Consider the following 13,458-nt stretch of genomic DNA (forward strand, 5'->3'; position numbering starts at 1 on the left):
AATTGATCCATCTCATCTCCTGCTGTTGGCTTTTTACACCCTAAGCTCAGCCATACTGAATTCCTAAAACTGTGCCCTTGAAGAATCATAGCTATCCATGCTCTTCTTCCTGATCTCGATCCCAAATTTTCCCCTACAAAAATCCTCCACAACTAATTCAGATTTCCTCTCCTCTGTGAAGCCATTTCCAACCCTGTAGTCGGAATTCACGGCTCCCTACTTTTGACTTCTACTTTGTTGTTCATTTATAGCTTTTTCAAATCTGATCTGTCAGTACATACGTGCTCCCACCACTACCACCACGTTATGAATAATTCAATGTCTGGAACCTTGTTTTACTACATGAAAAACAGTGTCACCCCAGCACAATGCTCCTTAATAGAACAATGACTGCAAGGCAAAGGCTACTCAGATAGAGTTTGTGTTTATTTCAACTTATGTGTTCAATGATGACTTCAACATTATATTTGCAGTTTTAATATAAATTTAAGTAGGCTTTAACTTTTTAAAATAATCATCAACAGAACTACTTTCAGGTGGGCAAAATATGTCCAGTGATTTCTTATTCTCAGACATTGTCTTATTGTTCATCTTCTTACCAAATTAATCCTCTCTGTCCCAAAGAAAATTAAGAGAAATACCCTTTATCTAAAAACTGGGGGATGAGCTATAAACATATGGTACATGCACATGTAGAATATATATATATATATATATATATGTACACACACACACTTTATGTATGTGTGTACATATCCAAAGTATCCTCCAGTTTTATAAATTTTTAGTTACAAGTCCTAAGAGGGATAGGAATCTACAGAGGCTACTTGTTAAATCTTATTTGGGAATTGCTGAAATAAAATGTTATCATATTTGTCTAATAACAATAACAACAAATACCATAAAAATATAACTCAGTCAAGAACTGGAATTGAGTGAAAGATTTAAATATTCTTACAATCCACAGAGAACACAAATGGCAAAGAAAATCTGATGTCTATTCAGGTCCACCAAAGACACATTTTTCAGTAAATTTACAGGTATAAGAAGATTTTACACTGAATAAAAAAACTATTTTGGGGAAATTTAAGTTCCAAAGTCACTAAATTAATCAACGTATTTAAAATTAAGTTCAACACATTTCTCAGCCCAAAGAATTCCATACAAGAAATTGATTCTAAAATTCTGATCAACACAGAAAAAAATAAGGAAAAGAAAAATGAAAGATAATACAGTCTAGTGAATAATAAGTGTTATATAAATGAAAGCAAATAAATCATTTATTGCAATCATTTTTAAAAAATTCTAAAAGGAACAAGACAGGGGTTATTTTACTACCAGGCTGCGCGGCAGCAGCTATAGGTTTTCCTGTTTTCATAAAGGAGACAAACTGCCCTCCCTCCACCTCCCAAACCACACCACACGGGCACAGCCTGCAACAGAGACACTGAGTTCTAAGGGAGCCAGGTCAGCAAGCTGATGACTACGAGAAGGAATGAGACAGAAGTCCAGTTAAGACGCAAAGGAGCATCGCTTCTCAGCCTTTTGGCTAAGATCAAGTGTAAAACACAAAGGAGCAACATAAAGCTAAGACACGCCAAAAAGTCAACAGCGTGAAGCTTCAGAGCAGTGCAAACATGACTCTCCTGTGTCTCCTCCCAGAATACGCTGGTTCAGCCAGATCTGCTCAGGTACCAGGTCCCAAGAGGACCACCGCTGATTGTGCCCGCAGGCGGGGACCTTGGAACATAAAGAAAGAAGTCCTCTAGGACTGCTGGTGATCTCCAGCAGCTGATTCCTCAGACGGGAATTAACACAGCCAATCTGATAGGTCTTTTCTCTCGACTTCTCTGCTTTAACTCACGATCCTTAAGGAAGGCTGGAGGAGCAGGTACGTAGCCACCGACGTCTCTAAGTAGAGCACGTGGCCCGTTTCCTTGTTCCATTGGGAACGTGCCTACGATCACCCTTTGTTCTGGAGCTCGGCTTTCCCTATTAAACTAGGACTTCCCTGCAGGACTAATTTCCACCCTGCCAGTCACAGGGGCCGCTGGAGATCCACGGTGCGCACCCATCACCACAGGAGGTTTAAGGGTCAAGCCAAAGAAGGAACCCTGTGCTACAGACCAGCTACACCTTTGCTACGAGGATATAGCAACATCCCCTTTACCTACAGCACTCACAAAATCCTATAAGCAGTCGGTCACAACGACAGCTGCCCTCCAACATCATAAACTGAGACCCAAGTGGGAACATGTCACATCTTTGTCAACACAGCCGCCTTTCACAAATGCTTCTGCCAGCTGCTCACAGATAACGCCTCCAGCAGACTCTTCATGCCACCTCTGCTGCCACAGTGGCCACGCGCACGCAGAACCGGTCAGCCCAGGAGGGTCTGAAAAGTGTCAAGGGACCAACAAAGACACACTGGCGCTCACGGGGACACCACTGAGTTGGCTTCAATTATCTTTGGAGGGGGCAGTTTCCATACGCGGCCAGCAGGTTGGCTTCTGCCAAGTAAGCCTGCTTCCCCCAACGGCCCCTTCAGGAGGGCACCGAGGACTCCGTGATGGGCTGGCCATCGGGAAACACCCAGGAGCCCAGGTGCCAGCCCTGGCCAGGGAGGGGCGGGTCCCTGGAGGGAGGAGGGGATGATGGGTCGTCCTCTCCCCCGCACCCACCCCCCCACCCCCAGCCCCAGCTCTGGGAAGAGCTGTCACGACGCATTTCTGAGGCCACCTGGGCTCGGAGAACTGCCCTGTCTGCAGCTCACATGGCTGTCTCCCATGGAGGCTGCCTGGGCTCCAGGAGCAATGGGGACCTTGTAGGGAACCGCTCTCTAACTCCCCCAATCTCTAAAGTACTTTTTTTTTTTTCAATACTAAAATTGCTTTGCCTCCTGGCTGCTAGTGGAAAACTGAGGCTTCCTCTGACGGCACTGGCCGGCCGGCCACCCCAAGGAAGCAGGGTCCCAAGTGAGAGACAGATGCCGAGATACCAAGGCTGCCTTGGGACCAGCCTCCAGATTCCCAAGGTCCCACTTCCAGGCATGCCCAGGCTAGATCCTGTCACTGCCTTTGCACTGTTCCTCCCCTGGAGGGCAAAATTGATTAGACTTGCAAATAGTCAATTTTGAATTTTTACATCACAGAACCACCGCGAAAGCAAAACAGATTCCACCCACCACGTTTTTAAAGCCCATTGTTGGGCAAATATCTCTATTTCTGTGCCATTTATCATTCACATTTAGCTTTTGCCTCACTCTTGGACTATAGCAGTGACAAAAGTGAGCTGGAGTAGGCAGCAATCCATTTTTCAACCAGTAGAGATGGACCACTGAGGCTGAAACCGTAGCTGGTCCCTCAATGATTTGGAAAATCAGAACACTGTTTTGCCTCACGTAAGCCCCATAATTGGCTTCCATGGCAGTTCAGATGGTAAAGAATCTGCCTGCAATGCAGGAGACCTGGGTTTGATCCCTGGGTCAGGAAGATCCTCTGAAGAAGGGAATAGATACCCACTCCAGTATTCTTGCCTGGGAAATATGGGCAGACGAGCCTGGAAGACTACAGTCTATGGGGTCACAGAGTAGGACACGACTGAGTGACTAACACACTTTCAAGCTACATAATTGCTTCTGAGGACTTAGGGCTTAATAAAGGAAATTTTAAAATAATATTTATCTTTTCATTTCCTTACAAGTAACTTCTATTTACCACTTTAGACCCTTTAAGTTACATGCTGGCCTCTTGTAAAAAGAAAAAAAAAAGTCCTTCACCAGCATTCACCTTTATGAAGGTTATAAAGGCAAGAATGTTCTTTAAGAACATGTGTCTGCAACAAACAAAAACAGTAAAAAAGCTTTTTCCATTTTGAAACTCTTAAATATGTTTCTTGTTCATTAAAGAAATCCCCCCCAAAAGAGCTTGAATTGGAGGATAAAGAAAATATCAAATATAGTTTAAAGCAGTTTAAAAAATTTTTTTTCATGTTTAATTTTTGTTAGTTTAAGGCAGCAAAAATACCAGCTTCAAGGTTCCCAGTTCAAAGACACCTCGAGGGCAGTAGTTTCAATTTCACCTGCAGTGATTGTTCAAAAACCCAAATTTCCAAGCCCCACCCCTAGAGACGCTGACTCAGAAAATCCAGGGTGGAGCCCAGGAATCTGTAGTATTTCAAAGTACCCCAAATAAAGCAAAATTCAACAGAGAAAAGAATTACTAAGTAGGGATTTTAATGCTAATGTATCATCCTAAACTAGTCTCAGTGTAATCCTCACCCGGGGCACTCTGGGAAAACCTGCCGCCCCGGGGCCAGCCTGCATCTCTGAGGGCCAGGGTGTGGCCGGGTCATTTCTAAAGGGCATTCCAGGTAAATTTGGGAAACCCTAGGGTGGGAAAGTGCTCTTTACTTGAGAAAAACTGAGTTTCAATCATGGCTTTGCTGAAACTGAGTCTGTGATCTGCACCAAAACCCAGGCATCCTCGTAGGGGTGTGAATCTCTCACAACCCCAATTGCTCACAGGCTGATCACAAGGCTGAAATAAGCCTGGGTACAATCAAGGAACATTAGAAGAAGGCAAGGCTGCCCAGCCCAGCAGAGGACCAACAGTTAGGTGAAGATCAATGAATACAGCAGCGCGTATTGACTCATGGTGATGAAGTTTTGCTTTGGGTAGATGATTTCCAAAAAAAGAAGAAAAAGGAAAGAAGGAAGCGAAGAGGAGAACAGAGCAGGCTGGAGTCAATAAGATTTGTTGTTGTTTAGTTGCCCGTCTGACTCTTTTGTAATCCCATGGATTATATAGCCCACCAGATTCTCTGTCCCTGGGATTTCCCAGTCAGGAATACTGGAGTGGGTTGCCACTTCCTTCTCCGGGGGATCTTCCCAACCCAGGGATGGAACCTGCACCCTCCTATTGGCAGGCAGATTCTTTACCACTGAGCCACCAGGGAAGATGCTGATAAGACAAGCAAGAGCAATTTAAATGTCATGGGCATTGGGATATGTAAAACCATTGAGCTGGTACTTTTCCTGATCTACACTAAAAATATATAGATATATAGATATACATATGTATACACACACACACATATATAAACTCAGATAAAAACCTGGAAATAAAACAATTTAAAGCACTTCAAACCCAAACGTCTTGCTTTTACTTAGGTTAATTCAACCATAAAAAAATGATATAGATCTTAATTAAGATCTTTGTAAAGTACTTAAGTTTGCCATTTTGTTGACATTTAAATGTAATTTCCTCTAAAAACTATTCTTAGGTATCAGCTAACTAAACTGAACTGTTGGTTTAGATTATTGTACTACCAGATAAGATAAAATTGGAGATAATATACAAGAGAGCAACTCCCTAGCTCAGAAAGAGTCTATGCTTTTTTAACACTTACCCCTGAGGCTGCCGGTTGTGTGGTGGGGGAAGTATTTTTGCTGCAGTCATCTGCGTTAGAAGAGGTGGAAGTTGGAGTCATGGGAACAGAATTATTGCTATTACCTGCAACGGTCAAAATTAACCTCATAAATATACATGTACTCTACTAAGGTTGGCAAATATTTTACAGTCAAACAGCATTTTCTTATATTTACCAGAGCAAGCTTTTGACTTATTTATGTTCTTAGGCTTTCGTTTCCTGGTTTGAATTCCCTCTTTTTTCATAGCAAGAGGTCGAGGCACCTAAAAAATTTTTCACATAGGCCATAAGTTTAATAAATATTATACTGCAGAAAAACCAAACTAACTAAAGACCGAACGTCAGTACTGAAAGCCCTCATTTAAAAGAACTTGGCATAAATTTCAATCCAATTTTTAGACACACTTCATAGATTCCAACTGCACAAAGACTACACTTTCTCCATCAAATGCAAAGATTCTTCCAAGAAAAAAAAATGGGGTGATTTGCCAGGTAGAATCTCTTCCCTTTATTATTTTAAACAACTTCAATTACAGAGTGAAACCACTGAATTACATATTTTTATTTCAAAGAGATCGTGAATTCTTCTACATATACCAAGGTTATTTTTCTTTTTAAAATTGGCATATTTTATAATATCTTGTGCTATGCTTAAAATGCAGAATCTTTTTAACTAGAGCTATCCAATGTTATGACTCTTCTGTATAGATATATTTGATTGCATCCACATCTTTAAGCTATAAACTAGTTACTGTGCATTTCTAGTAGGTTCCATGCTTTTTTCAGTGTACAGGTTTTTAAAATACACACATTACTATATAAAAGTAGATAACCAACAAAGACCTCGTGTATAGCACAGGGAACTATACTTAACATTCTGTAATAACTTAGGAGGGAAAAGAATCTGGAAAGGACTACACACACACACATATGGATCACTGAATCACTGTGCTGTACATCTGAAACACAACATTATAAATCAACTAGACTTCAATTTTACAGCTTTTTTTAAGAAAGATTACTACCATCCTATCAGTTCTAAAATGCACATTTCCCACATTTTTGTATTTCTACAATCTGGACGTCTGACTGTGGATGCGTGTGAGTTTAACTGGCAGCATTTTTTGTTTCTTACCGGTATGATAATAGTATAATTAACAGGCCCCTAGATTTACAAACGTGCATATACAAAGATCAGATCCTTCACTTGCATGCCCTCTCCTTTGCTGATGTTTTAAGCTGAAACTAAGTACAAACAAGACACCGAAGGTGTGTGCACAGGAGCAGAGTAGGTGGCGCACCCCATGGAGCTTCATGTAGAGTCCACAAGCATTGCACACAGGCTCGCCCTCGGAGTTTCTGCGCCACAAAGTGGTGGTCGTGGTGTGACAGTTGGCACAGGACAATCCAAGCCGCCGGGAGGAAGGCTAGAAAGCAGCACAAGAGAGTGGACAGACATAAGTGCTTTTCCCATATACGCTACACACGTCAACGTGTCGTGTCCCTGCTAGCAACCAGCATGTACCTGGTTATGATAAATAGGCAGTCCCCCTTGAGGGAAAAAAAAAAAACAAACCCTTGAAGTGTAATTAGGTTGACCTTCCTGGACCAAACTGTGCTCCATCTAATACAGATCAGTTGATCTGCCCCAGCTGATTAGTATAGATTAGAGCAGTCACAATACTGGCCAATGCCTGTGCTCACTGTTGTTGCCAGAGGTCTGAGTAAAGAAATGCAGTCACAAACTGCCTGCCAACGCATTAAGTGGCTTTGGGGAGTTTCTGCCTCATCTGAAAACTGAGATAACCAGGTCTATTTCTCAGATGTGTGCAGAGGAATAAACCAGAAACCGTAGAAAAGCCTATATATATTAATAGAAATGAGTTTTGGAAGATGCACAAAAATTTTGTAAAAAGACATATTTTAATACATCTCATTAATTATCATCATGATCGCCTATTGCCTGAATTTTCTGTATTATCCATTCTCCAAAGGATAAGCAAATTGTACAACACTGTGCTAGTGCTGTCCTTGTCTTGGTGATGCAGCTATATTTGATTTACCCTGTCAGCATAGTACTTTTCCCCACGTGGTGGTGGTGGTTTAGTCGATAAATCGTGTCCACCTCTTGCAACCCCATGGACGGTAGCCTGCCAGGATCCCCTGTCCTTGGGATTCTCCAGGCAAGAATACTGGAGTGGGTTGCCTTTTCCTTCTCAGTACAAAGGGTTAAATTTATCAGAAAAGGTCAACTGTCTGTCACTCTGATTTCTATGTTTCCTTTATACCCATAACATCCTTATGTGGAGTTTATCTCCTCTAAACTATTACGTGTGAATTAAAAAGAGAGGCTTTTTAAGCTAGTCTAAGTTCCTACCTAGAATGACAAAAATCTAAATTTGCTTTTCGATTACCTAGATAGGCAACTAAAAAAATGTGCTATGACTTCAGTTAAAAAAAAAAAAAAAACCTATGGGGAAAATCCAGGGACCAAAACAAGCTGAAAGATATAGAATTAGGGAAGTTGGCCATGATGATTAATTTAAGAAAAGAAGTTATAAAGAATAGATGACCAAAACATAGATTGAGTATGCACTGACTATTCAGATTAAAAGGCAGAGATTTTCAAAATCTTTGTTGGCAAATTCAAAAGCTAAAAATTGAATTTTGTTTTTACAACTCACATCCTGTTGTTATTGCTACAGCATAGTCTTTACAGACAAGTTGTAACACCAAAGAGACACTGGGAAGACTCTTAGCACTGCCACATTTTTAAGAAGTCTGTGCTAAGAAAGAATCACTTTGACTTTTGGTGGAAACGAGTATGTTTGGCTGACAGAACTATTTGGGGACTTGCTTTGTTAAAATCATGAAAACATGAACTCTTACACATCAGGGCTTTTTTCTTTTTTCTTTATCCTTAAAAGAGAATAATCTCCCAGGAGAGCACTTCTTTCTCTTCATAAATATGAAATACGCAAATTAGGGACAGGAAAGTTCATTTTATAAACAGGTCATTTATGATAGTTTGCAGTGGAATTTGGAGCCAATGTGAGGCAAACTTGTTATCAGAATTTGCCATTAAAACAAAGAACTTTATGACTGTCAACTGCAGATCATAAGTGAAGCCAGTCCCCATAAACATGTGAAATGAAGGTGAGCAGGTTATAAAAGTTCCTTGTAACAAGCGATCTCAGTTATATTCATCACTGACAAGGAATTCAAGTTACACCATAAATCTCTTATTTTGCAATGTATTACAAGTTCAAATTCACCGTGATTGGTCCTGTACTGCTAGCTAAACAAACTTGGGTTCAACATTCTATGTCTGAGAACTAACTAGATCCAGCAAAACCATAAATAAGAAGCCCACAGGAGAACTAATTGATAGACACACCCTTCAATTGGTATCATTTATAACCCATTTACAAAGCACATTGGCGGACCTTGGTCACTGCCAAGACACCTGCCATACAGAAGGAAAACTAATAGACTCAGAGATGTTAAAAACTGGGTTTTGTGTTTCCTGTTAACAGTTACTTTTACTGGTAAGTGCACAAAACTAACGACACTCTCTAAATATGGATGTTAATAGATTAAATTTAAAATGCCACTAGAAACGAAATGGCTACTATTCTGCCAGTTTTTTGCTAAATCTTGAGAAAATGTTACCTTTCCGGGCTCAGCCAGGACTCCGTTCAATGTACCTTTCCAAAAAAATAATAATCACTTTCATTGTTCATACATTGGCTAATGCATGAAAACAAGGAACTTCCTTGGAATATTTACCAGCAGTACTTTTTAAATACGATGCATGTAAGAAAAATGAAAACCATAGGGAGTCAGGCACAGAAGTTAAGGATGCCCTTTGAAGCAAAGTCTAAGCTGTGGGTGACTAACAAGTTTAAGGCACATACACTCATTAAATTAACCTCGGCCACTTTATTTTAAATGCATTAAAAACAAAACAACCATAAAACTAATTGCTTCTCTTTAAGGTGGCAGACTCACATTGTGATGCAATTTCACTCTAATCTATTTAACACAAACAACATGTGTAGCATTTGTTCCTGCTAATTAGAGTATAACAATTAAATAAATTACTTGGATACTTAAGATGTCTGGCATCTAACTGTAAAATATTTTACTTTAAAAGGTATTAGAGTACAAGTACTTGGCTAAGCAAATGTTAGCCTTACAGTGGGGCGTGTGAAAGCTTTCATTTATTTTCTCTAATCAGGACAGCAGTAAATACCCTTTCCTTCTTAAAAACACAGGGGACAATAAGAGATTAATCCCTGAAGAAAATCAGAATTCCCACACTTTAAATCATAGTGAAATGTGTTGGGATGGTGAAAATCTTCTACTTGAGAAAAACGTGCAGACTGCATTTTCCCCCTCAAGTTCTATGAACAGTAGTTCTCTGAACAGCCAGATTTCAAAATAACAAAAGTTAAGAATAAATAAATTTTTCACTAGACTCAAGGACAATCCAGAGGACGGATGGAATTTGGAGCTAAAACTAGTCTGAAGAGATGGAAGGGGCCCAGAGGTGGAAAGGACAGAGTCAAAGGGATTCAAGAGGAGCCTGTGGGGACCAGGGGGCTGTGGGTTCCATTGTAACATCCATTTTACGGGATGTTACAGAGGAGCTAGATCTCTTCAAGAATCGGCTCCAAACCAGACCCAAGAGTCCACAGTGAAAAGAAACCTTCACCTGACCTGGGGCCATAGCCTCAGTTTTTCTCCCTGGAGGTCACTAACATTACTCATTCCTTGGATCTCCTTCCAAAACTATTTCAGTGCATTTGCAAGTACATCTAGAAATGTGTAAAGATAGGGGGTTGGTACTTTTTTAAAAAGACAGTGGCACACTACACCTTCCTAGTTTTTTGGTTTTTTCTCTCCATTTAAGGATGTCACTCTACGTGTGAATTTGGAGAGAGAGCTGCCTTCGTTCCCCAGTGGCTAGTTTCGGGGACGTTCTGCCCCGGTGGGCGCTGAAACTACCCGGGACCCCCAATTCGGGTCTGCTCTAGGCCGCGGGCACAGGTGCGGGCCGGGTCGGGCGGGGAGACCCGGGCCCCGCGGGCAGCGCGCGGCTCCGGGCCGGGCCTCAGGGGAGGGCGGCGCCCGCACTCACCACGCGCTTCTGCGGCTTGATGAGGGGCCGGCTGAGGCCGTTCATCTTGCTGTAGAGACCGCAGGCGTTGCACAGGTAGTGGCCGGTGCCGTCGCGCCGCCAGAGCGGCGTCTGGATGGAGCCGCAGTTCACGCACTCGCGGCTCTCGGGCAGGTCCTCCAGCAGGTCTGCGGGACGAGACGCCGGTGAGGTCCCGCCACGCGCGCGCTCGCCCGCCCGACCCCCACGAACCCCCCAACCGGCACCCGGAGCCCCCCGGGCCCGCTCCCGTGCCCTTCCCCACCCGGCCTTTCTGCTCCGCGGCCCGTCTGGGAGCCGGCTGTTGGTGTCACCGCGACCGATCTATTGACCAATTAGTTGTCCAATACTTTTGCACCCCTGGGCGCGCCCCATGCAAAGCCCTGCAAAGTCCGGTGACAGAGCTGGAAGCCCGGCCCGGATCATCCGACTTCTGTCTCCCCAAGGACCTTGGAGTTGAGATGAGCCGCGGGGAGGTCGGTGTGGGCCCCCTGACCTCTCCTTTCCCGCTGTTTCCAAGCTTTTCAAAACTGAAATCCATCATAATTACAATACATCACTTGCCAAAACCCGAGCAAGCTTTGCAATATTAGCAGTGATCGCTCACCCCAGCCCCCACCCGCAAATATCCCCACAAATACCCCGGGACATAACGAGGCTGTCTTCTTTTATCTCAAGTAATTTTTTGAAAGTATTTGCTATAGCTACCACTCTTCCTTTTCCTCCATAAAGAATAGACAACTGAAATTAGAAATACTGTTCTCGGGCACTTTTGCCAATTAATTAATAATGACTCCTGGGGGGCAAATGCAGTAAGAAATTAGTAAGAACAGAGATAAATGTTAGTTTGATTTTCATGTCACAAGAACCAAACACTAAAATATTATGATTTCAAAATGGGTCTAATTGCTACAGTCTACGAAATTTCTACAAACGACCGATACTGAATGGATTCAGAAAATTACCAGCACTGTTCCAGTGCTAAATCAAAGTTTTTCCTACTTTCCTACAATAAAATTTCAACTTATGTCATCTATTTAAATTAATATTTGTCATTTTACTATTTGGTTAGTTTTCCAAAGTTCATAATTAACCTAAACCTGCTACCTTAAAAAAAAAAAAAGCCTTTAGAGTAAATGATTTTAACATTTATTACTTCCCCTTAAATCAGCTAAATATGAACAATTAAGTAAAGTGAGATGGGTACTTATCAAGTACTTTTAAAATAGACTTTGGAAAATATTTCCTCTAAAATAACTGTTTAGAGTTATTTATATTACACAAAATTTAAATGCTACAATTTGGCTTTCTTCAAGGGGCATTTTGAATCAAATTTTAAAGTAAATAAACATTACACTTTAGAGTTTATTTAAAGACTGTGTTAGCAAACCTTTCTATTCTTTCTCTTTCTATTCATCAGTGGTTGGTTTATAGCTTGTGTCTACCGTCAGCTTTTGTAAAGATATTTCAGTCTGATTTGGATAAACAAAAATCTTTAATTCAATTAATATTATTTTCCCTGCAAAACAAGGTTCCTTCCTCCTCAAGAAATAAATTTAAAAGAAACTAGCACCCTCCATAACCCCAGTTCAAAGTTGTCATGGGGATACTGCAACTTAGAACACATCACAAAGATTTATTCTTCTCCGCCCTAAAAGCCACTATTGACTACGGTAATCAGTAAAATGCTCAGGACTTCAAGGACACTGAAGTTAAACAAGGTATTTGTCTTTGTTGTTGACTTTAAAATGTTACCTATCAGAGCCCCTCTCCATGGAGAAGTGGGGCATTCCCTGGAGAACCCAGCCCCATGCCTGGCCTCCTTCTCGCAGCCTGGGAACAATAAAGAAACTCTCAATAGAAGACTGTGAGCGCCCCAGGTAAATCTCTTTGGTCGGCTGAAAACTCAGAGACAAAATGTAAAGCCTTGCTTGGATAAATAAAATTTAAGTAAAATCTACAGCTCCCATTCCCTCCATACTTTTCCCGCTCCTCGTTCGGTAGCTTCTATTTTACAACCAAAATTAGCAAAATGCGACTTTTTATAGAGCACAAAATCTAACTGTGCTGGAAGCTCTCTCACCAACAGGCCCCCAATAGGCCCCCTATTCATCCTAACTTGTCTGCTTTGGGTGTCCCAGGGAGTGACAGACTCTGGGAGAAGGGTGAAGTCATCCCCAGACTGAGAATGGAACCCAATTCAACAGGAGCTTGGAAGGGCACTGGCCTCTGGGGACAGAGCTCACCCCTAGCCTCCCCACCACACACCCACCAGCACCAGGGAGAGGTGGACACACCAGGTTCCCAGAGCACCCTGCCTTCGCACTGAGCCCTGACATCCACTCAAATCAGTTAAAAGAGTGCCTCCAATTTTTTTTTTTTTTTAAATCAGAGTGGAGAAGCAGAGAATCATCAGCCTGGAAGGAGAGGGGCTGGGGGTCAAGGTCTCTCTAGCAGGAGAATACCTGTGGGGACAAGCAAAATTAGGGTCATTCGTCTCCCCAGCTCCCAGACTGGCTTATTCTCAGCAGCTTCCTGCCTTCTTAAAAGACTCTTTACGAAAAAGTAGTGTGTTCCCAAACTCCTCTCCTTTAAAAAAAAAAATAAAATTCTGAATCTATACAAGACTTTCCTAACTTTGCAGCCTCCTACCCAGAAAGCGAAAAAATAGTGAAAGGATAGACTATGTTTAAAATGAAATAACTTATAACTTGTCTGTAACTGCACCCAACCCCTCTAAAAGGGTTTTCTTCATGGAACCAATCAGTTTAAACATCCCAAGACTCCCATTCTGCCTTTTGGACCGCTGCTCTTCCTCTGTCCCGTGAAATGCTGAAACGGGGCAAAGGGAAATGGAGGTCAGGCTA

At 42.0% G+C, this 13,458-nt stretch overlaps 1 protein-coding gene across 2 annotated transcripts in view; it reads right to left on the minus strand.

Moving 5' to 3' along the window:
- The window catches only part of GATA6 (GATA binding protein 6), a 32,175-nt gene that overhangs the window by 14,194 nt on the left and 4,523 nt on the right, over positions 1 to 13,458 (minus strand). For both annotated transcript variants that reach the window (XM_081562750.1, XM_081562751.1), the window contains exons 3-6: positions 10,574 to 10,740; positions 6,732 to 6,857; positions 5,606 to 5,693; positions 5,410 to 5,513 (exon numbers count right to left, since the gene is read on the minus strand). In XM_081562750.1, coding sequence (XP_081418876.1) covers positions 5,410 to 5,513; positions 5,606 to 5,693; positions 6,732 to 6,857; positions 10,574 to 10,740 — 485 coding nt within the window. The remainder of the gene's footprint in view (positions 1 to 5,409; positions 5,514 to 5,605; positions 5,694 to 6,731; positions 6,858 to 10,573; positions 10,741 to 13,458) is intronic.

The sequence above is a fragment of the Giraffa tippelskirchi genome, chromosome 14, assembly GCF_054371585.1.
Source record: "Giraffa tippelskirchi isolate mGirTip1 chromosome 14, T2T-mGirTip1v1.2.pri, whole genome shotgun sequence".
Classification (NCBI taxonomy): Eukaryota; Metazoa; Chordata; class Mammalia; order Artiodactyla; family Giraffidae; genus Giraffa; species Giraffa tippelskirchi.